The sequence below is a fragment of the Apis mellifera genome, linkage group LG12 (assembly GCF_003254395.2).
Source record: "Apis mellifera strain DH4 linkage group LG12, Amel_HAv3.1, whole genome shotgun sequence".
Taxonomy (NCBI): Eukaryota; Metazoa; Arthropoda; class Insecta; order Hymenoptera; family Apidae; genus Apis; species Apis mellifera.
The window spans coordinates 2,481,784-2,507,047 of NC_037649.1; the positions used below are offsets into that span (position 1 = coordinate 2,481,784).

Consider the following 25,264-nt stretch of genomic DNA (forward strand, 5'->3'; position numbering starts at 1 on the left):
TAGCATAAGAAATAAAAAATAAAAAATTAAATCTCTGTGTGATATTTATCATCAATGAAGATATAAAAAAGCATAGCGAAAACAAAAAATTTAGAATAATTCAAATTTCATAATTTTTTTTGATAGACTTGGAAAAAATTTATTTATTTTCAAATAATAATTTAAAAATAATTATTTTAAACAATGCTATTATTATTATTATTGTTTGATAGATAATGTATCTTAAATGAGAATATGTTATTTATTTAGTTAATTGAAAGAATTCGAGATAAGGAATTTGAAAAAATAATAAATTAAAAAATTGAAAATTTATTATTTGAGAAAATAATGTTTATTTTCTAATAAAAAATTCTAAAATAACTATAGAATACGTATTGAATAATAAATATAATAATAATTATAAGTATGAAATAGTACTAGTATTACGAAAGTAATATAAAGTTTGATTCCATATATTAAAAAACTACTATTTTCATCGAAAGTAAATAACAAACAATATAAAAAATAATCAAATAATTGATTTCGTAAAATGATTTTGTTAAATAAATTATTTAAAAATTAAATAAAATTATATCATTTAAAAATTGCAAATATATTTATTTACTTTTTATATAATCAAATATTTTATGAAAATTTAAAAATTATATATGATTTTATTTCGAAAATTAATTATTTTTTAAATAATTTTAAAAAGTAATTTTAAAATAATGTAATTTGAAATTTTTTTAAAACATTTTTTTAATGCGTCTGCAATTTTCTGCGTCACTCAATTATTCCACTATCTAAAGATTAAAGTCATTCAATCAAAATTATTGCGGGCTATTGCGTCCTAGACATTATAGTCGCAAATATATTTTTTTTTTTATCCTCGATTTTGCAAACATTTATATTAACACATCGATTCTTCATACGAGAAAGATGCTAAGCAGATTCTATTTAACATTTTATTTTTGCAATTAAATGATTTATCATTTCATAAAATAGATTATTTATTATTTGTTAATGTTATTTCTTATTTGATTAAAAGAAAAAATAATTGATTTCTTACTAAAATTCTATTATATTTACTTCTATTATTATATTTAATGTTCAATACTTGTTTTTAATGCTAATTCAGGAATAAATTTTTAATAAATGTTATTTCCTCAAATAATTAATTTTCCAATTTCTTATTTTTCCAAATATTGCCTTGTGTCGTATTTTTTTGAATTGATTTAAATAAAAAATATAATATTAATTGAAATATACTATTTATTAAATAATAATTAATATTAATGAGTTAAAATAATTATTTTTAAATTGTTATTTGAAATTTTGTGTTTATGTCTGTTTGGAAATATGTATTTCATTAAGAAAACTACAATTAAATTATTAATAAATTACATAAAATTTAAGAAATTACATTTCAAACATTCGACTAATGTTAGATTTAATAAAAACAGGACAGTTGATAATTTCGATTTCTTAAATGGTAAATTGCGCTGATTAACCTTAAGCTCGCTCAAGGAACATCAAATTAACTCATCTTATTCTAATTACAAAACTACCTACGATTGGTATATTCTTCCAAATAACGGTGAAAATATTCGGAGCACGACATTTGAAACTGAAACCATTTACTTTGTTCGAAATGACAAACTTGTGTTAATTTGGTGATAACATTTGTTAATCATATCAGAATGATACTCAAAACGTTTAACATTCACACATATAGAAATTATTATATAAGATCACAGCAGATTAAAAAAGATAGATTATCAAAAATTGATTTTAAATCAACTTAAATCTTTTTCATATTTTTATTACATATTATTTTATTACATATCTTTACTATTACTTTATATTTTAATTTTTTAACAATAAAAAATAAATATAAAATTTTAGCAAGATTAATTTATATTTCTCTTATATTTTTACAATTTTATTGTAACATTGTATTTTATCTTGAGACAGTATATAGGATATTAGTAAGATAATAGTTAAAAAATAAACATAATAGATAAAAATTATAAAAATTATATTAAAATTTATTTTTCTTGTATAATTTTATAATAATAATATACTACATATTTTGTATTTTATCTTTAAATAGCTAAATAAATTACATAAAATCTGAATAAAATAAAAATAATAAATTATCGAAAATAGGTTGAAATTCATATTTCGCTATATTTCCCATTTTATGATAATAATTGTATTTTTAAATCGAAAAAAGCTTAGAAAAATTAATTTCTGTATTTCTCGGTATATAACATAAATTTTATATCCGATTGCTATCAAAGAATAATGAAAAAAATACAAATAAGACAAATTTATAAAATCTATTGGAATATAAGTTTAGCACATTAGCATTTTAATCAAAATAAACGTTGGGGGACAGCAGTGGCATATTCACAATTTTATTCATTTACTTATGAATTTGAGAACTATATATTCGTCAGTGTTTAGCTTTCCTTTTTTGTGAATTTTATGTAATGCTTTTACTTCTGATTCATGCAGATATATTTCGCTTAGGTGTGAATCTTCAGTGTATATTCTAATTGTCATTTGCATACAGTGCTACACCACGATGCAACGGATTTGATCGAGTTGAATAAGCAATCGGTTACGGTCTCCTTATGAATTTTAAATAGTTTCGTGATATTAATAATAATTATTATTATATAGCAATAAAAATGTATGCTAATATATAATTAAAATATAACCATAATTAATTTTTAATTTTTCTAATTTTTTTTATTTTAATCTTTAATTTTAAAATTAATTTTTTTTCTATGTTATGATGTTACAATATTAAAATGATATTATTTAAGAATTTATTTGACGATCATTAGAAAATGTAGAAACAAATAAATGTTGTATTTTCAATAACATTCTGAATATATTTGCAAGTAGATAGTCACTATTGGTTCATCATATCTTAATGTGCATTAAGTTTCAATTTTATTGATATTATTGATATCGTTATCGGATAAAGTATAATATCATATCTTTATATATAAATATTCTATTTAATATCTATCCCTTATTGTCACTTTAATAAACAAAATTATAATGAAAACAATATTGCATCTTATGCAAATTATTATAAGTAATGTTAAATAATAAAAAATTTAAAAAAAATATTAATATATTAATCAAAATTTTAGGAAGTTTATGTCACATTATTTTTATCAATTGAAATTTTAAGAATTTTAAAATTTTAAAAAAATCTTATCTTAAATATCTATCTCTTATCATAGTTATTGTTAAATTTCAAGCTCAAATTTTTCTATAAAAATTTGTCAATATTTATATTACATTATAAATATTTAAAAAAAAAAAATCCAAATTGAACTATTGCAATAATTCCAAATAACAATTTTTCTATAAAAATTCTTCAATGTTTACAAGAATTTTCATTGAAAAATTTAATTTTTAACTTTAAATTTTTAAAAAATTTTGAATTAAAAATATCATCAATTATTATTAACATTCTTAGTATTATTTCTATAAAAATCTTTTAATATTTAAGTTACTAAAATATTTTTCGTATCTTCCTAAGCGAGATTCAAGTTTCATTATGAATCACGAATGCCTAACCTTTTCGTGAATCACCGGCCCAAAAAGACAAAGAAAAGAAAAAAAGGAACTCACTCGACGACAATAGTACCAGTGTGAAGACTAAGAAAGCCATGACAAAAGGCAACTGTCACTTTTCACAAGTGGAAAGACTGTCCCAAAGACTGCCCAAGTTCCACCGGTTCACCGATATATTAACTTCGAAATACGAATACTCTGTTACGGACGGTGGTCGACTGAGCAACTGCCGGCTTGTCGACTATGTTAAATAAGAGACTACCACTTTTATTTCGCGGTAGCCTATCGACTCTCACATTATGAGGCCTCCCTCAGGTTTCCAAAGATTTATGTATCTCGTATTAAAAAAAAAAAAACCTATCGACTCTAAATAATTTAATATTACAGATGATAGTCAAGTAAATGCGATAATATGAAAGTTAAGAAGGGAATAAAGACTAATGGTGATTTCCGATGATTCATTGGTCTTAACCCGATAACTTCCAATTCCAAAATTTGATATACTTTATGAAAGTTTATATCATTCTGACTTACATGTGATGACTTCATTGTTTACTGTATATATTACTTTCTTTGTTTTAAATTAATGAAATATTATAGTTTATAAATACATGAATTATAATATATAATTTATACTGAAATTATATATAATATATAATAATACAATATAAATTAGTATTATATATAATACTAATTTGTTAACTAGAAATTTATTCAGTCATTCTACATGTAAATAGTTTATGCAGTACATATACATAAATATATAATTTATATTATATATAATGTTCTGCAATATATATTAAATATAATATATAATGTATATAATATAATATATATAATGTATAATATATTTTTATATTTATATTTATATATTTTTTGTAATTTTTTTTTAATTTGGATATTGATTAATTACAGTAATTTAATTGCAAGAATATTACACATTATGACATAATTTAATTATGTCATAATTATATATTATTTTTTTCATTAATATAATATTATGTTAATGGAAACAATAATATTTTATTTAAAAAAAAGTAGTAAATATATGCAAAATTTTTATACTCATTTTATGCGATTAACATATATATTTGATTAAGAAGTTTAATATAGATATGTATTGTGAAAATTATTTATTTCTTTATACTTCAATTTTTTATATTGCATATATATTATTATATTATGTTTAAAATAAAATAAAAAAATATGTATGTTTTATTTTTTCCTTTTTTTTTTAGACAATAAGTCTTATAAAAAATCATATTATATTTCATATATAATAAATATATTCGATATTAATATTTATTTAAAATGAATGAACATTTTTTCTACTTATAAGTATTCTATCTATTATTCTATCTATTTTTAAGTATAATACATATAATAGTATAATATTTTATATATATATATATATATATATATATATATATGTAACATTGTTCATATATTATGATATTTTGCTTGCTTAATTATATTTTAAAATTTTATCCAAAAAAAATAAAGATAATATATATTATCATGAATAATAATATAAATATTTGAAATGTAATTATTAAAAAAATTTATTTTGATTTTCCATTATTTAATGAAAATCTCATGTAAAAAATTATGTAAATGTATATCATATTTAAAAACTATTATTTTATAATATTTGTTTTATTCAAGAATATATATATATTCGTAAAATATATTGATAATATTTATCTAATTTATTATACAATTATTACACAAATTATATTTATTGGAATTAAATTTATAAAATTTATTATTAATTTTTAATTATTAATTTTCATTAATTTATTCTAATGCTATATTGAAAGAAGTATTTAACTTAGAACTTCATGTTTAAATTTATTATTGTTATAAATTTTAATTGAAATATTTAAAAACCTATGTTTATATAATATATTTTTATTTTTGTTCATAATATGTTATCATATTTGACAGAAGAAACTTGGGACTAAAATATAAAAACAATTAATTTTGCTTGTTTGATCGAAAGAAAAAAACAATTCTATTGAAGGCATCTTTAGTATGAAATACGTGAGCCTCGGTTTGCGGTACTTTAATATCTAAGAACCCATTATTGTATTTGAATGTGTCAGCTTCCGTTTGCTATGATCATTTATTTTCTTTAAATATCATGTATATCGAAAATATTATCAAAATTTTCAGTCTTTTTCTGAAATTTTATCATTATTTTTCAATCATTATAGAAAATAAATTATAATTATAATTAAAATTATAAATTATAAATTATAAAATTAAAATATATAATAAATTTCAATTTTCAACATTACATTTAAAAAATTGTTTGATATTCTAATTATGTATTACCAACTTGTTCAATCATAAATAATATGTATTTTAAAGAAAAAGTATTGGAAAGTATTTATTAAAATAATTTTGCTGAAATGAAATATTCGAATATTTATTTTAGTAATAAATATTTCTATAAAAAGTATTTATTTGAAATGTTTATAGATATTATACTTAATAATTATACTTAAAAATTATATATTATACTTAAAAATTTACATTATTTCAAATATTATTTTTATGATTATTATTTATTATTATTTAATAAGGAAAATAAATAGAAAATTACAAAAGGAAAAAACAAAAACATATTTATTCGAGTTATAAATTGCATATATTTTTTAATTAATAAATGTTTAAACGAATATTAATCATTTATGATACATAATATAAATTTAAAAATATAATTTTTTTATTTAATGGATAGAATTTCATGAAAATAATATTCATTCTGCATAAAATGAAAAAAATATTCATTCAAATTAATAATTATAATTTATAATATATAATTATATATATAAATTTATAATTATTTCAAAATTAAAAAATATATCTTTTTTATTTATAAAATCAAATAAATATTTTAAATAGTGTTTTATTTATTTTAAAAACAAATTATTACTTTAAATTTATCATAATATCAATGAAATATTTTTATATGCAAATATACAAATATTTTTATTTCTTATTTCAAATATTATTAGTCACCTGCATGGTATTAATATGTATTAATAAAAAGCTTAGATATAAATATTGAAATTTTATTAGATATTTACATTTGTTGAATCTTACTTGTTAGCAGTATGAAATATCGACAATAACCACAGCTGCTTCAACGAGCCTTCGAAATATTTAATGAAGGTCGCTTTGTTTAATATGTTTCAGAATAAAAGTTTCAACAAATCCATTGCTAGATGCTTAGACCCAATTTCACAAGCATTATGCAAGAGATACACACAAAAATAACTTACATTGCGTGGAAATAATCTTTCGAATATTCGTTTAAAAGGATTACAAAGCAAAAACGAATTTCTTCATGATCAATGAAATGATCATTTCTAAATGACTGAAATATGTATGATGTAATTGATATTTTATTTATTATAAAAATTATTTTATTTATTATAAAAAGTATTTAGAATATTTTGATAATTTTTAAATTTTATCACAAAATCTACTGCCTGGAATAATGTTTGGCAAAAGAATGTTTCGTAAAACGATAATAAACACATGATAATGTTCAAGTTTAAAGAAACAAAAAAATGTAGAAATGAAAATATAAAAGAAAAAAAAAAAAAATTTCCATTCATTTTATCGAAAGTTATTTTTATTTAAGTATTGATTCGTTTTTATTTTATTTTTTGAACAAATTGAAATTACGAATAAAAATATTGTAAAAGAATGTATCAAAAAAGAATAAAAATTAAGCATAAATAATCAATTTTCATGATAGATATGAGTAAAAATAAATTAAAATAAATATATCATTATCATGATTGATCTCACAATCACAATTTAGCAAAATGCAATAAAATTTAATTAAATATTTGATTCTTTAAAAAAAAATCAATGTTTATTAGAAACTTATTAGAAACTTAAATTATAGAAAGATTGTTGATTAAGCTTTTAAATTTGCATTAAGATTTTAAATATTGCATTCTTTTTAATAAAAAATTATATAGTAACATATTCATAGTCATATATTCATATTTATAATTTAAAAAATATTTCTTAATATTACAATTTAAAAATATAATTTTCACAAAATATTTTTAAGACATTGCGTATTATCATTAGAAAATGCAATTTTTATAAAATTCAATTGTTTTTGCTTCAAATTTTATTTTTAACATATTTTTCATAATAATATAAATTATTGTAAATAGTTTATATAACAAATATTATTTAGAATATTTTTTTCTTAATTTTTATCGAATTATTTGCTTAATTTAATGCTTAATAAATTTTTATATTATTTATTGATATTAATTTTTAACAAATATCAAAATAAATTAATACAAAAAATTTATATTGTAAAATATAATTAATATATGTATATTGTAATATTATTGTATATATTATATTTATTTATTTTCATTTTCTTTTTTACTTTTCAAATATAAATTTAAAAACTATTAAAAAAAAAATAATAAAATATATTATATATAATTTTCTATTATATAATTTTATATATATGTATAATATTTATTTATTTTCATTTTCTTTTTTATTTTTCAAATATAAATTTAAAAACTATTAAAAAAAAATAATAAAATATATAATATAATAATAAATATATTATATATAATTTTCTATTATATAATTTTATATATATGTATAATATACATATAAAAATTTTTAATATAATTTTATTATTTTTAAATATAATAATAAGATTATAATATTTTAAATATAAATGCTTCATATAAGCAGAAGTTATTTATTTAATGTATATTTTTGAACAATAAATTAATTTTTTAATATTATAAAAGGAATTATGATTTATTATTTATTTAAATTTAGATTAACGATATGTATTTAATGTTTTGACAATATACAATTAAATTCTTAACATTATTTCAAGTAAGCAAGCATGTAAAGCTTTTACATCATTTTTGAATTTAAATTCATGCTATTCCGATTGATTAGTGTAACCTATAGATGTCGCTAGTATAGACTTGAACATCAAAATTTTTATGAGTTTCTCTCCTGTACATGATGCTACTATGGTAACGGACCGTCATCTTTACCGCTCAGAGATGATTCTCTACCTACACAGATTGTGGAATAGCCATTAAAATGTTATCGGAATAGCGCGCGTTGCGAACTAGCTTACGAGTCAACCAATCGAGAACCGTTTGTGAGTCGGTGGGTACGTTTCCACGGAATGTGAACAACCGTTGAACGAAGTGACGATACTACATACACATGTACATTTCGTCGCCGTCGTCGTCGCGATAGTCGTCATCGTCGACGTCGGCGTTGATTGTGTGCCGATCTTGATTGTAGCGAACTGAAAGCAAGCTGATTTGCCGATAGAAATAAAGCATACATATAAAAAATAAAGTAAAAAATAAATTTCTCTCGTAACCGAACCTTATTTGAGAACGAAACAGCTTCATTAGATAGTGACATCGTTATCCTTTATTCTGGTATTTATAGATTCGAAATCGATGCATTCAACATTTTCTGAATGTGAAAGAAACAGATCTTAAGATAGGTAACGAAAAAGAAACATTTCTTCGTTGCTGCACGCGCGGGCTTTTTTCCGGGTGTACAATTTATATGCGTGTGAGTGCGCCATAGATATATTTGTATATTGTATATAGGAGGAAGAGAGAACGACGTAGAAAATCAGCTACAAACGAGAGTGATAGGACTAGTTCAGAGGAAACGAGAAAGCTTCGATAGTGAAACGGAGTGAGAACGAGAGCGTTAAGCAGGGTGAGTGAGGAGAAGGAAGGGATCTCCGTCAAAATGTCGCTGAAAACACCAACGCGAATACAGTGATTGCTTTTCGTCATTTAATAGGGGGTATGTGATCTTTTTCGACTTTCTTCAATTTTTTTTTTGACGTTTTTACTGTGACTCTTTTCATTATTTTACGTTCAGAAATGTACACAGTTTCTTCGATTCTTTCATTGAAAGACAAGAAAGTCATAGGTGCATCGATTGCGCACGGTCACCCGGTTTCCCTCTGTTTGTTTCCATCGGGCTTTGTACAACTTTATCGTGACTGTGTGCATAATACGCAACGGCCATCTCGTTACAGTACTGGGCAAAGATATCTCATATTTATGCCTATCTACTTATATTTCTTGTATTTTTCATTTCTTGGTCACTATACATAAGCGACCAAGATATTTGGCGATCGTACTAATAACGCCGATGCACCAGGTATTTGTCGTTACTAAATTAGTCGTTAATCGTCGTTCAGGCATTTTTTCAAAATTTGTTGATTTAATTTCTCTCGGAGAAATTTCCAGTCTGAAATGTCGGAAATTTTAGCTCCCGTTTTGCTCCAACTTTTTTGCTAATTTTTTGCTTGCAACACTGCTAACATTCGTTGTTTTTCGTCCTTTGAGAATCGATGAAACATAACTGAGACATTGAATATCCTCGTAGGTTACATTACGAATCTTTTTGTCGCTATTCTATCGATATTTCATCATAATGAAATCTTGCATTTCTTTTATACAATTTTTCTTAATGAATTAATTTCTTGTTTTTTAAAATATATATTTCATATTTTGGAGAAATATGAAATTGTGCTAGTGAAAAATTTCGTTATATTATTGAAATAAAATTTCTTTTATTACATTTTTTTTAATATAATTCCTAATAATTTTTTAATAATAATTTTTAATAAACTTAAGAAATTTTATATAAGAATAAGTTCTAATTTTTGTATAATAATTTTAATAATAACTATATATAATATAGTTAATAATCTGAAATGCTTGAAGAATTTATGTATATATAATATTCATTATTTTAAATAAAATCAAATAATGAAATTAATCTTAAGTAATGAATAATTTTTCTAATTTTATTTGTTTTAAATTTGATCTAGATGCAGTTTAATTCTTTAATAAATTTGTATAGCTTACAATATTATTAACTATATATTATAATATTATATATTATGGATAAACTATTTTCAATTAAATTTAATTAATACATTTTTTTATCTTTCATAATTATGTATTTATTTATATATTTTCTTTATACAGAATATTATAGTTATCACATTTTTTATTTATAGTGGATTATATTTTTAGGTTTTGGTAAAGTTAATTATTTAATAGTACCAAAATTATGGTGTCAACTCGCCAGTCAAGTAGTATGAGTGGAAGCAATGGTGGTGGGCCAGTTGCCGATGTTACAGATGTGAATTCATCTAGAAGACATCAATCTGCAACAATGACTAGCTCTTACAATGGAGCATCTGTTTCGGAACCACCACCTTATAGTAATTTAAATCTTCTTGATTTACCAGTTGAAATTCTTGAAAAAATTTTCAGCTATTTAGATTATAATACAGTGGCCCATTTACGTCCAGTAAGTCAAAATTATAGAAATGAAACATTTATATTTTTATTTTACATTTATAAGAGAAAATATATTTTTGTTTGTTTATTTTTTTTGTAGGTTTGTCATCAGATGGATCGTGTTTGTGGATCAATTTTGAATTCTACATTTCAAAAACTTCAAGCACAAATGTTGAGTCGTTTTCAGGCAATTAAAGCACAAATGCCAAGACGTGAATCTGCACGTCGTAACCATCCATTAGCTTGTGAATCAGATATTATTGAAACTCTTCATATGCGTCTTACTTTACTCCAGATGAGTTTTGGCAAACATATTGAACGTAAACATTGTTGTTTTTTTCCTGGAGAGGTAAGTATTTTTTATGATCTACTCTATAAATATAATATACATATATATATATATATATATATATATATATAAGTATATATTATATAAATATAAATATATATGAATTACAATTTCTAATTATATTTCAGATTTTAGATGAAGTTTATCGTATTTTACATTACATAAAAGTTACTCCAAAATTAGCTAGACCATATAAAGTTACAGATGAATTATTTGATTTAAGTACTATGGCTATGGAATATTTTAAAGAACGCATTGAACCAACATTACCAGAAATTCCTTATTTTGGAGCTGATTTTCTAGATCTTGCTGGGACATTTTCCTGTGAGCAAAAAATTAAAATTATTTTTAAAAATATTAATTTATTATTTTATAATACAATTTTTGAGTATAATTTATTAAAATATTATAGCTTCTAGTAATGTGAGCAAGCCATTTATGTGCCTGGATTCTACACCTTTAACTGGAACTGGTAAATCAGGAAACAATAGTGGAGAAGAAGGAACTCCTCCACACTCTTCAGATGATCCTGGTCTTTTAGAATCTAATGTATCACCTCCACAGTCAAATATGGTGTTACGAAAACGAATCCGTAAAATTAAACAAGGCATGAAGCGATATAATAGTCAGTTAACATTAATGCGTAGAGATTTGAGGAATTGCAAAGCAAAGATAGCAGAACAACAAAAGCAGATTATTGAGTATGCTACACGTCTTGATGAAAATGACAAGAAGAATGAAGAAACTTCTCGTAAATTTAGTACACTCCTACAGGTATTTACTAAGGTATATTTAGTACTTGTAAAAGTAATATATGATAGAAAAGATATAAATAAGATATATCAAATATATCAATAAATATAAATTTAATATGTAAAGATTTCAAAATTAAAATAAATTTAAAATAAAAAAGATTAAATTTTTAACAATTTATATATTTTGTACATTATACTTTTTTATGTTATGATTATATATTGTATAGGAATTGAACAAGTGTAAAACAGAACTTCAGTATTGGCGATCTAAATCTCCGGCAATACCAGTGTGTGTAGTCTGTGGTCAATCTGTATTAGTACCAACAGAGGATCTGCAAGTTTTAACGAATCAAGGCGTATTACCGGAAACACTTGATGAAGGATTAGACTTCATTCCTATAGCGGATGCACAGAGTCTTACTGAAGTGGCACCTCAATCCACAGTTACACAACAACCTTCATCGCCATCACCACCACCGCCACCACAACCACCAGCACCAACAGTAGAAATGGCACCTCCAAAGGCACCTATGCCTTCATTACTTTCAAAACGGAAATCTACTACGGAGGAAGCACCAAGCGACGCTGGAAAGAAACCTCGTCGTGCTGCCAAGTCACGTCAGGTTAAACGCTCGAAGATATAATTCGATTCTGATCATGGTACAAAAATATCTGTGTAACATCTTTACTAGGTTCTTGAAAGAAGGTTTTCTATTTGAAATAACGTGTTTCTTTACGCCAGCGAACGAATGATCTTAGAAAAGTACAAAATTCTTTCCTGAACGTCCTGCATTTCGCGCAACGAACCTCATTTTGAAAAATTCTAGCCATGGTTACCGCGCGAAGGGAATTGACGCGATTGATTTTCCTATTTTATTACGGACGGATTTGTCACACACGGTGGCGTCTACAAATATTCTAAATGATAGCTGATCATTCGTGTCGTTCGTAAAGCAACAAAAAAACTACTTTTTTCAAACCTTTTTTAATTATTATTTCCATAATGATATACAAGGAAAATGGAAGGATTGAATTTTGTATAAAATGTTTATTTTACAACAATATCATGTTAATAGAAATAAACATCATACGGTGATGTTTGATTAACAAAGCAATAATTCATCTTCTGTATTCCTTGTCACAATAGATGCACTTATTCATTATTTACTTGCTAACGTGTGTAACATTTTTTTGCCGTAATATTTTGCCCTAAACATTTTATTTTTAATAGCTTAATTTAATATCTATTAGACAATATGCAAGAACAAATACAGAAATGCAAAATTTAATTGAATGAAGAAATATTTTCTCTATTTAAATTGCGAAAATTCTTGTTTCATATTTTATATTTTATTGTTTATTATAGCTTTGAATTAGATAAAAATGATTAAATTTGATGAATTAGGCAAGATTTGTTTCTTGCTTTGTAAAGATTTTTATATAAAATTTCGAGTGGACATTAGACATGGTTGTAGCAAATTTTATTTTGCAGTATCAATGAATAAGTACCTGAGAGGACTGAGTGGGATTAGTTCGCGCAGGTACTCCAAGTTCATCAATATTCATATCACTTTCTTAATTTATCTAAGTCTGCTCAATTAAAGAAAGAAAAAAACAAAACAAAACAAAAAAAAAAAAAGAAAAGAGATAATTTTTCTGTAAAAACGGTTTGTGCATACCATGTTATACAAAATGAATAGTGAAAGTCAAAGGCTTGAGAAATTGAATTGCTTTTGCATAATGATATGTGATATATTGATTTATTTTTTTCAGGTTATTAATAAATGAATTTGTAATTAAAGAAATTAATTTAATAGAGCAGCTCACCTATATAAAATCAAAACAATTATAATAATATAAAGTTTGTGAGCCTTAAAAAATACAAAGTTGAGGAGGAAATGAAAATATGTTGAAATACCTTAATGGAAGTTATTTTTTTTTTTTGACACGCCATCCTTCGAATGATTTTCTTCATGAGATGGTGTATATTGCAATATTAATAGCGGTAGGAAATAATTTATAGGATCAATTATTTATAGGAAAATTATTATTAGATTGTTTTTAAATATTTTCGAAATATTAATTTTTTAATTTATCAATCACATTGATTAAAAAAAAGAAATTACAAATTCCGCGCCACATTCTTACAAAAAAAAAAAAGTAAAAAATATATATATAAAAATTAATGATTATTTAATCATAATTTAATCATAATATACAATCAATACAAATTTCGTGTTCACGCAATTTCTTTTAAGATCGGACGGATTACCCTGCGCGATGCTTGATGATCGGTCTGCGTAGATTCAATTAATTAACATTATTTGCACCAACCCTAATTAATCTCAAAGAAATGTAGTTTGAAATATTGTGAGTTAATTATCATTCATGATTCTAGTAATAAATATAAAAGATACGGAGAAAGAGTGAGAGAGAGCGAAAGATAATAAGTAAATAATACTTTATTATTAAATATATATATATTATATATATGAGTGCGGTACTTGCCACGATATGCATACCACACAGAGCAGTTTAGTTTAAACTTTAATGGAACAATAAGATATAATAATTAATTAATTAATAATGAAATAATTATCGAAATATATATAATTTTTTATCGATGTCAAAAATTAATTAGGAGAAAAAAAGAAAAAAATGAACTTAGCGAGCGGACGGAAATAAGTACGTCATGAGCACGCATGTATGTGAGAAATTGAGCGAGAGTAATAAAGCGCGCGCGTGATATATATATATATATATATATATATATATATATATTAAAAATACTAAATTCAAACTTAATGAGAATTTATGATGTGATGCTTTATCGATTTAACTGCGGGAAAGTGACCTTTATTCAAGTAAAATACATGTGGGGCGTTTCTGGCTACAAAATAAATGATTAAAAATGAGAAATGAAATAAAAATAAAAAAAATATGTGAATTTTACTTAATGTTATGTTCAATAGGATTGCGGGGGCGGGCGTAATTTAGCGCCATGTCGGAAATTTCGAAATGCTTGCATTGTATGCTTATATCATGAATTCTGACGGATTAAACAGTAAGAAACGAAAAAAAATAAAAAAAATAAAAAAAATAAAAAAAATATGAACGAATGAAAATATGGAAAAAACTGTGTAACAAGATTCAATTTTACATAAATATATTTAGGCCCCTGAATGTAACAGCATCCTGTATACAGTTTTCAGAAAATTGTATTTATGAATCAATAACTGAATGTATTCCCACTGAAATATTTACACTTCCGACGATACACATTGCCAGTTTATTGTCTTAAAATAGTTTACAGTCATCGGCTTTCCGACATTATCCGTCCCCGAAAAATACAAATGTAGCATTGTGTACTACATATATGAATCTACTAAGAATATACAATCGAAAATATAACAATGAATACACAATTAGAAGTAGAATAATTTCCTAATTAGTAGTACTGTGCATTTTTAACAATGTGAGCACAGGAATGATAATTTTCAATTTTCATTCATGATGATTATAAATCCGAGGACCATGTTCGTTTGCAGTATCTGTGTATTAGCAAGTAAAATGGTCTGCGGATCAAGTACACAATAAACAATTATGAAGGAGATACCATATGTGTACTTTGAAATTTATATATAGGAGAAAAAACTGCATAGGAATACAATTGCCAGCGTTACGGCCCGAAACGTCGTACCGCCGAATAAAATATGAATTATCTTAAATGGTTTTACGTGTATTAAAGCGATTGTAAATATATATATTAGATACACCTTATAATAAACGTAATTTAACATAAAAAATATTCTTGAATATTTTCTATATTATATTTAAGAAAAAAGAAAAATTAAATACTGAATTTAATTTTATTGAAAATAGATGATTAAACTACTCGATCGGTCTAATGTAACCTTGACTTTCACTTTCGTCTGCTAGGCGAGCACGTGGTTTCATTTGACAGATTGTATTTTCTTTGTTTCGATAGGTGGCGACTCTGTTTCTCCATCATCGACCATTCTCTCAACAGTTGCATTTCCGTTGAAGATGGCAGTGTCCACAGATATGTATTAATGTTACGAAATAATTTTGGAATATTTACTATGGCATTACAATCGTATTTTTTATAGATTTACAAAGTATTTCGAAGTGTGTGTTTATTAACGTGATAATTAATTGATAGAATCTTTATGGATATCCGTGATCAATTACGATATACTTTTGGTACACCTAACTTGTTGCAACTGTGTTGTAACCTTCCCACGTGCACGTTTTAATTATATTTTGTTTTTTCTTTTTTGACAAATAAATTGATACGATGGCAGATACATTACATAAAGATGGATATGAGATATGTGAGTGAAAAATTGAATTTTATATTTTTAACTTTATAAATTTGTTTTTATAATCTTATCTCTTTTTCTTATATTATGATTTATGTATTTAATGTTTTATAATTTGAAAATAATTTGAAAATAATTCATTTTATTATTTATATTGTATTATTATATACTGTATTATTTATTATTATATTGTAAAATATTAGAGTATTGCGAATTATATTTTATAAAAATGTATTTTATATATTTATGTATTTTATAAAAATAGCAAATTTAGCAATGCGTAGTGGAGGTAGTAATATAGGAGGAGATAATGATATGAAACTTGAACCATCTAGTCCAACAGAAAAATATACATTTTCTCGCTGTAGTAGTACTGGCTCGGTAAATACACCATCTTCATCTGCTCATAATACTGGTAAGAAATTTTAACAAATACAATTTTGTAATTATATTAAGCTTGAAATAATAATAATAATAATATGTAATACAATAATAATAATATTTAGAAATTAAATTTGTAAAATTGATTATAGAGGATGAAGATAGTGATAATAAAAATTCAACTATAAGTTATAAAGAACGTAGGAGAGAGGCTCATACTCAAGCAGAACAAAAACGAAGAGATGCTATTAAAAAGGGATATGATTCTCTACAAGATTTGGTTCCCACTTGTCAACATACTGACTCTTCAGGTTATAAACTTTCTAAGGCTACTGTACTTCAAAAATCTATTGATTATATTCAATTTTTATTGCAACAAAAGAAAAAACAAGAAGAAGAACGTAATGCATTAAGAAAAGAAGTTGTTGCTTTACGCATTATGCAAGCTAATTATGAGCAGATTGTGAAAGCCCATCAAACTCAACCAGGACATGCAGAAATGCGTGTATCTGATGAAACCAAATTTCAAGTAGTAAGATAAAATATATTGTATAATTATTTTAAAAAATTAATATTTTAAAATAATAAACTTTGAAAATATTTAATAAAATATTTATTATTATAGTTTCAGACAATTATGGATCGTTTGTTTCAAACATTCAATAATATTTCAGTAGCAAATTTTGCAGAATTATCAGGATGTGTATTTAGTTGGTTGGAAGAACATTGTAAACCTCAAGTAACTAAATTATTTTTTAAAGTATATCTTCAAAATCAAATATAGAATTAAATAAATATATTTTAAATATTGCAGACTTTACGTGAAGTAGTATTGTCAGTACTGCAGCAACTTAATAGCCAAATCAGCTAGTCGAATATATTACTAGACCATTGTGATTGCACATTAATACATTTATAAAATCTATTCGCGGGTACTTAGACCAATTATTAAGTAGAGTTACCAAAAAGGATGGGAGTATGTGTGTTATATGCAACATGGGTGACATAATGATTGTACGAGAAATATAAATAGAAATTTATTTTATATACTAATGTTATAGATACAGCCATATAATATGGCGTGTCATTTTTTGGTGACCAAACAATGTTAAATATTTTTAACAGAGATTTTTTATTATATGAAATTTATTGCATATATATAATATACAATGTATATATATACATATATAAATGTATTTGAATATGTACATAATACATTAATTCTTAACATAATAATTTGAAATAAAAATCAAATTATGTCTGTTTATACTTTATATTTACAATCATTAATAATGAAAGACTTTTTTTAAAGTTTCTTAGCTCATGTTTAATTAATTCTATTATCATATCATGTTCAAAATTTTTGATCTTTGATATTAATTTAATTTTGTTTTTCATTTATTAAACTTTCTCAGATTCAGTAGGCATACTTTCTCCTTGTGTAATATCGTTTAAAAGTATTGCGTCCAATCTGGGTCTGTTAGGATCATCGGGCTCATGACGAGGACTTTGAGGTCGTCTTCTTTTTGATCTATCCTCTGGTCTACAACATAGATCACGGAAGATACAGGCATAGCAGGCCAGTAATGCGCTCATCATTATTATACCGCCAATTGCAAGGAACACCACTAAAAATATTGATATTTCGTCCCCCATGTTATATTTTTGATGGTTTTGTTTATTAATGTTCAGATCATCTGTAACAAAAATTTATTCAAATCAAATTTTTAATTTGAATTTAATTACGAAAAAAGAAATTTAATTTTAAATTTATATATATTATTTGAAAAAAATATATATAAATTTAAAATTTATTTATACTTATTTAATTTTTAATTTATATATATTTCAATAAATAAATTAAAAATTTAATAATTCAAATCATTATTAAGAATTTATTATTTTTCAATGAAAATAAAAACATCTTAAATTTTAAATACATATTTTTTGGAGAAAATATACTTGAATAGAATAATTACTTTTTATTCTCTAATAATTTTTATCATTGTTTAATTTAGAATTTAATTTTTAAAAAAAAAAATTGAAATTTCAATAGAATATTATTTTGTATACACTATAATAATTATAGTGATATATTTCTTAATTATTTATTTTATATCTTCTTTAATTATTAATTTAAGATTTATTTAAAAAAACAGAGTTCAAATTTTTGAATTTTAAATTTGAACTCTTTTATATTTTGAGTTATAAGAAAAAAATAAATTCTATTCTCATCCTATTTTTCTTTTTCAAAAAAAAAAAAAAGAATAAAGTAACGAATAATTATAAATATGAAATTGATAGAAGCGATTTTATTTTTATTTTAAAAAGTTCTATTTTTAAAACATTTTTAGATACGAAATAAAAGGATCAAAGGATTCACTTTTTTTTTTAATCCAATTTATTCCTTGATAGTTATGTATATGCGAAAAATCGAATTGTCTAAAATATTACGTATCAATTTAGAGGATGAAATTTTTTCTTGGTCTAAATATCTTATGAAACAATAAAATCGACGAAAAAACGATTGGTATATACTATGTTCTTAAAAAGCTTCCGTTATATTTTTTAATTCCTATTTTTTCTAAAGCAACAATTTTATAATAAAACTTTTGTTACTACTAATTTTAAATATTATTGTTAAAAATTTATTTTATAAAAGAATAAGAGATAATATAACAATAAATTTATATAATAAAAATCTTTAATATCGTAATGTTGCTAATTTTGAAGTTTTTTAATCAACTTTTTTCTATAAAAACTTTTTTAGTTATTGGATTGAAACAAAATTATTTTTTTTATTTAAAAATTGGTTTTTGATTTTTAAAACAACAAATAATTTTAAATGAATTATATATCATTTTTTATGATAAATTAACTTTTATGAGAATAGTATTTTATGTTTACAAAATTCTATTTTTGTTTAAATATAGAAATTTATATAAATTGAATAATTATGATACTTGCATATAATATTTCTATATACATTCATATTGGATATATTACAATAAATTGATTTAATTTTTTCTCATATAGTATATAGTAATAATATTATAATTAATATTATAATATTATAATATTAAAGATAATAAAATATTTTATCACTAATCCAATATATTGATGTCTTATAACAATTAAATGATTAATTTTTGCAATTTGTGAAATTATTTTACAGAAACTAAAATATATTTAATCTTTATTTCAGCACATAATTTTTCAGAAAATAATATTTTTGCTTTTATATTGAACTTTATTTTTTTTTTTATTTTTTAATTTTTTGTTGTTTATTACTCATAAATGATTTATATCATTCATTTAAGAAAAATATATCACGCCTATTTTATATTATATATAAGTTTATATTTGCTTTTTATATTTAATTTAATGAAAAACTACACAAAATTTATAATAATTTGAGATAAAATACTAACAATTAAAATATTTTCATAAACAAAAAACTATTTGAGAATTTTATTTAATCAAATTTAAAAATACTGTTATAATCGAATATAATTTAAAAATATTATTTCATTTTATACTTAGATCAAATACTATTTATAGTTCGAAAATAAAAAATAATGAATCGAAAATAGAAGATAAAAATTTCAATAAATATTAAAAATATTTAATTCGTGTATAAATTATATGCAATAATTTATATGACTTCAATATCGTATTAAAATATTAAATGTAATAAATATATGCATATAAAATATTAAATGTAAAAAAACTGTTTATTTCAAGTACTATTAAAATATTTGAAATACCTATTTTTTCAATAAAATATTTAGTTAATCTTTATGAATTGTTTTTATTATTATATTATATATATTTTAAATACTATATTCTTTCATAAATGTTATTTTAAAGAAAATTTCTGTATCACACACATATTCAAGAAATAAAAATATTTATTTTTATTTATTTATTTCAAATTTTTTTATTAGACTTGATCTTTTGATTGAATTTTAAAAATTTCTTAGATATTTTTAATACTAAAAATGAAATATTTTACATTCATTTTTATAGTCTAAATGTTATATTAATCATAATCTTTTGCATATTTGTTACTTCGAAGTTTCATCATGAAAGTTAATTTTATATCGTTTTAAAGTTTTTGTCGACTTTCTATCGACTTTTCTACAAAATTTCTTAATTTAATACTGAAGAAAACTTTGTATAACCGTTGAAACTTTGTATAAACTTTAGTACGAGCAGCTAATACATCACTCAAAATAACTAAAACATAATGTTTTAGTATTTATTACAAAATTGATTGCTTAGTAGAGTTTATTTAAGAGAAAATTATGCGTATTATTTATAATATTTTAAATTTATGTATTTTTAAATAAAAATTTAATCACTTAATGTTATGCTATCAATCGAATCTTTGTATTTTAAAAAATAAAATGGAAAATTTAAAATAATTTAAAAATAAATATTAAAAGTGAATAAAAATATGAAGTATTTTCATAAGTGAATAGTATATATTTAGAAATATCATATCATTTCTGATTTAAATTAAATAATATAAAAATATTAATTCATTTCATGATTAAATCAAATACTATTTGAAAGCACTATCATTTAAAAAAATAAAAATATTTATCTATTTCATTTCTCAATCTTCTCTAATTGCAATCTAATGTCAATTTTCGTCAATTAATTTCATATAGGATTTAATTGAAAATCAAAGAAGTAATATTAATTAAGAATTTTTGTGAATAAATTTTACTTAATAAATAAAAAAAATAGTATTTTTAATATATATTTTTATAGCTATTTATACAAATAATATTTTGAAATGAATGTCTGAAATATATATATTTTAATATAAAAAATAGTATTCTAAATATTATAAATTGTTAATAATATTGTGTAATCTTACTTTTCTTTTTATTGTATAGAAATTTTATTTTATATTATAGAATTATTTTATATTATAGAATATATTATAGAAAATATTTTTTTTTAAATTTTTTATTTTTTAGAAATTTCAACTAAATAATATCGATAATTTTTTTTCAAATTAATTTTTATATCAAAATATAAAATACATAATGCATTTCTTTCCTTATATATATATATATATTCTATCTTTATGAAAAAATTTTATTAAATTTATATTAAGATTCTAAATACAACAATAATATTATCTAATACACAGAATTTATTTGTATAATATATATAAATATATATTGTAATATATTGTAATTTTAAAAGTTTTGATCATGTAATATGCAATAGAATCTCTATTATTGCTTTATCTAAAAATTCTACTTTACTTTCTACATTCTACATATTCGGTTCCAAATTATCTTTATTATTAAGCATAATATAAATGTCTTTTTTTATCATAGCAATGAAAATGATAATTTAATTTAAAATTAATATTGAACAATGTTCATATGATACACATATAATATGATAAGATTAAAATATAAATAGCATTAATTAATTAAAACAAAATAAAAAATAATAAGAAATTAGAAGGTGATGTTATAAAATTCGCAAATATATAATATAACATTACGAAATTCATTATCTCTAACATAAAAGAAACAAAAGAGAAAATTGAAAGTTATTTATGAAATGCACATCAGAAAATAAAATAAAATTAAAGCTGTAAAATATAAACATTGTGCCATTATAGTAAAAAGATTTTAATTGTAAATAGAAAAATTTTAATTTGAAGTACTGAAATCTATTAATATCCAAATTAATAGGGGGACATGATTGCTTTTATTATAATTTTTATTAAAATTTTCATATAGAAGAACTATATAAATAAATATTCTTTTAATTATTTATAAATTTCATTTATTAATATTAATATAAAATTTAATTAATATTACTAAATCATATAAACTTTTTAATGTATTGATATGAATATTGATTATAATCAATTTTTTTGTTTTTCAAAATATATTAATACTTTTTCTAATAAAAATTTTTAAATATGAATATCTTCATAATTTTGTTTATATAATATGCAATCTATTTATATAATATTATTATATAATTATATAATATATAATTATATTAATTATATAATATTATTATATAATTTATTATATTGCAATCTTTTTATATAATATGATAATTTAAATTATTAATATTAAATATTAATACAGTTTTTAATGTATATTATATAATTACAAAAATGATGAGAATCGATAAAAAATTAATTATTAAGTTTTTCTAGAATCATCAAAAAATAAAGCAAACAAATCAATATCTAGCATTCATATATTTTTTTAAATATCAAATTATTAATACTATTATTAGTTTTAAATAACATTCAATAAATATAATTAAGATATCTATTATAAATTAATAATATTTCTCAAAAATTAAGATTTATTTTTTAAAATAAATAATATCATTAAATAAATCTTATTATCAAATAATATATATCAAATAAATCTCTACAAAATTATATATTAATTTATTAAATAATAAAATAGTAAAATATAATGTTTGAATAATAGAATATTAGAATAATGAAAAGTCTATGTTCGAACATATAATAAAAGTTCTACTATATCTAAATAAATATATTACTTTTTCCAAAATATAAAATAATTTTTTTTTGAAATTAAAAAACTCAATTCCATTATTAAAAATTTTCTCTAAACTTATGTCTCTATTAATTCTGATAACGAAGATGTATTTCGAGTGTTTTAAAAGATTAAGATTCTAAGAAAATATAGATCTAAATTGGTGTAAATTATAATTGGAAGACTCGATGAAAAAGTCAGTACTCGAAGAAAAATTTAATTTCCTCATCATATTCGAAAATATATTTAATGAGACGACTATTTTGAAATTTCTGCTATTATGAATTTCTGCTATTATGATTATACCGGAAATTAATTGATCGCAATTCATATACAAGATATAATAATTCATATACAAGAGAGTATATTGTTTGTGTTCAGCAATTACATGGATTTAATATACTTTTATCGATAATATAATTTTCAATGAAAATCGTTTTGATTTCGTGACAATATGTCAAACTATTATAAATTATCTTATTTTTTAATCAACAATTAATATACATTATTATATTATTACGACGTTAACAGTATGGAACATCATGGTCAACGCGAATCGCGGCATAGGAAATGATAATATTGGTTGTCATTGATATCAAAGATATCGATTAAATAATAATCATTTTCCGTAATATCAGTTTTAATATTAAATATGTTTAATTATAAAATCAGAAAACAGAATTAGGAAAAATTTATATAAAATATATAAAAATTATAGTTTAATATAATAGTTTAAAACAAAAGAAAAAATATTATAAATTCTAAGAATCGAAATAATATTTTTATAAACAAATACTGTTTGAAAATATTATTTTGAATTAAATATTATTGAATTTTTTGAAAATGAAAGATACAAATTTCATATTATATTGTTCAGATAATACAGAAATTAAAAATTTTAGGTTTATATATATATATATATATATATAGATTAATTTTGCTATTCTCTTCAGATTTATATGATTCGAAATAAAATTTTTTGTCTACATAAATGCATATAATAAATTTATAACATAAATTTAATAAATTTATAACATTATTTATTTATATGAATAATTTTAATTATATTTATTTTATAATTTCATAAAAATCATACTTTTGTTACTGTGATTTAAGAATACAAATATATAATAATATATAATAAATTTATAATAAATTTAAAATATTATTTATTACCTCAAAGAAAATTTCATTCTTAAAATTACACTTAAAAAATATTTATTTTTATTTATTTATTTCAAAAATCTGTTTTTTTGTTCTGATAGAAAGAAATTTTATTTATTAATTTTCTTTACATTAATTTTTTTAATTAATTTTATTTATAATTAATAAATTAATTTATAAACATATATTAAAAGCTTACAATCCATAACGTGGTAAATAGAATTAGAAGTATAATTTATGTAATAATTATTAAATTTAATTATTAAATTATTGTGTTAAGTTTTTAATATTGTATATAATTACAAAAATGATGAGAATCGATAAAAAATTAATTATTAAGTTTTTCTAGAATCATCAAAAAATAAACTAAATAAATCGATATCTAACATTTATATATTTTTTTTAATATCAAATTATTAATACTATTATTAATACTATTATATATAGTTTTAAATAACATTCAATAAATATAATTAAGATATCAATTATAAATTAATAATATTTCTCAAAAATTAAGATTTATTTTTTAAAATAAATAATATTGTCAAATAAATTTTATAAAATTATATATTAATTACATTAATTAAGATATTTTTATTTATGATCATTATTTTCCATAAGAATCTTATGGATACGAAATTACTTCATTAAAATAATAAGATCATGTATTTATGTATATCACGTATATAATCTCTGTATTTTGCATCTTCATCTTTGGTCTTTGAAAATAATTTATCGAGTTAAATATATTATGCCAGATATT

The 25,264-nt window shown here is 21.3% G+C and overlaps 4 protein-coding genes across 9 annotated transcripts in view; 2 read left to right on the forward strand and 2 right to left on the reverse strand.

Annotated features, from left to right (window-relative positions):
- Positions 1–3,851, reverse strand: part of LOC727237 (carbonic anhydrase 2) — a 34,077-nt gene extending 30,226 nt beyond the window's left edge. Inside the window, exon 1 of the mRNA XM_003249415.4 lies at positions 3,637–3,851. Coding sequence (XP_003249463.1) covers positions 3,637–3,676 — 40 coding nt within the window. The 5' untranslated portion in view covers positions 3,677–3,851. The remainder of the gene's footprint in view (positions 1–3,636) is intronic.
- A 4,767-nt stretch (positions 3,852–8,618) lies between these two features.
- LOC552488 (F-box only protein 28) lies at positions 8,619–15,668 on the forward strand. Of its 6 annotated transcripts, none has more exons than XM_003249416.4 (7): positions 8,619–8,770; positions 9,228–9,432; positions 10,680–10,959; positions 11,050–11,298; positions 11,427–11,622; positions 11,711–12,084; positions 12,281–15,135. In XM_003249416.4, exons 3-7 carry the CDS (start codon positions 10,717–10,719, stop codon positions 12,695–12,697), a joined length of 1,479 nt encoding a protein of 492 aa, XP_003249464.1. In that variant the 5' UTR covers positions 8,619–8,770; positions 9,228–9,432; positions 10,680–10,716; the 3' UTR covers positions 12,698–15,135. The 6 variants fall into 6 exon arrangements, with proteins under 6 accessions (XP_003249464.1, XP_006559327.1, XP_016771045.1 ...); XM_006559264.3 differs by having other exon boundaries at positions 8,633–8,766; XM_016915556.2 differs by lacking the exon at positions 8,619–8,770 and adding an exon at positions 8,801–8,964.
- A 401-nt stretch (positions 15,669–16,069) lies between these two features.
- On the forward strand, positions 16,070–18,046 carry LOC412452 (max-like protein X). Its single transcript, XM_006559267.2, has 5 exons — positions 16,070–16,408; positions 16,662–16,811; positions 16,930–17,309; positions 17,403–17,516; positions 17,592–18,046. Exons 1-5 carry the CDS (start codon positions 16,372–16,374, stop codon positions 17,646–17,648), a joined length of 738 nt encoding a protein of 245 aa, XP_006559330.1. The 5' UTR covers positions 16,070–16,371; the 3' UTR covers positions 17,649–18,046.
- A 24-nt stretch (positions 18,047–18,070) lies between these two features.
- The window catches only part of LOC100576840, a 29,439-nt gene continuing 22,245 nt past the window's right edge, over positions 18,071–25,264 (reverse strand). The window contains exon 2 of the mRNA XM_006559268.3: positions 18,071–18,474. Within this exon, the coding sequence (XP_006559331.1) occupies positions 18,179–18,474 (296 nt within the window). The 3' untranslated portion in view covers positions 18,071–18,178. The remainder of the gene's footprint in view (positions 18,475–25,264) is intronic.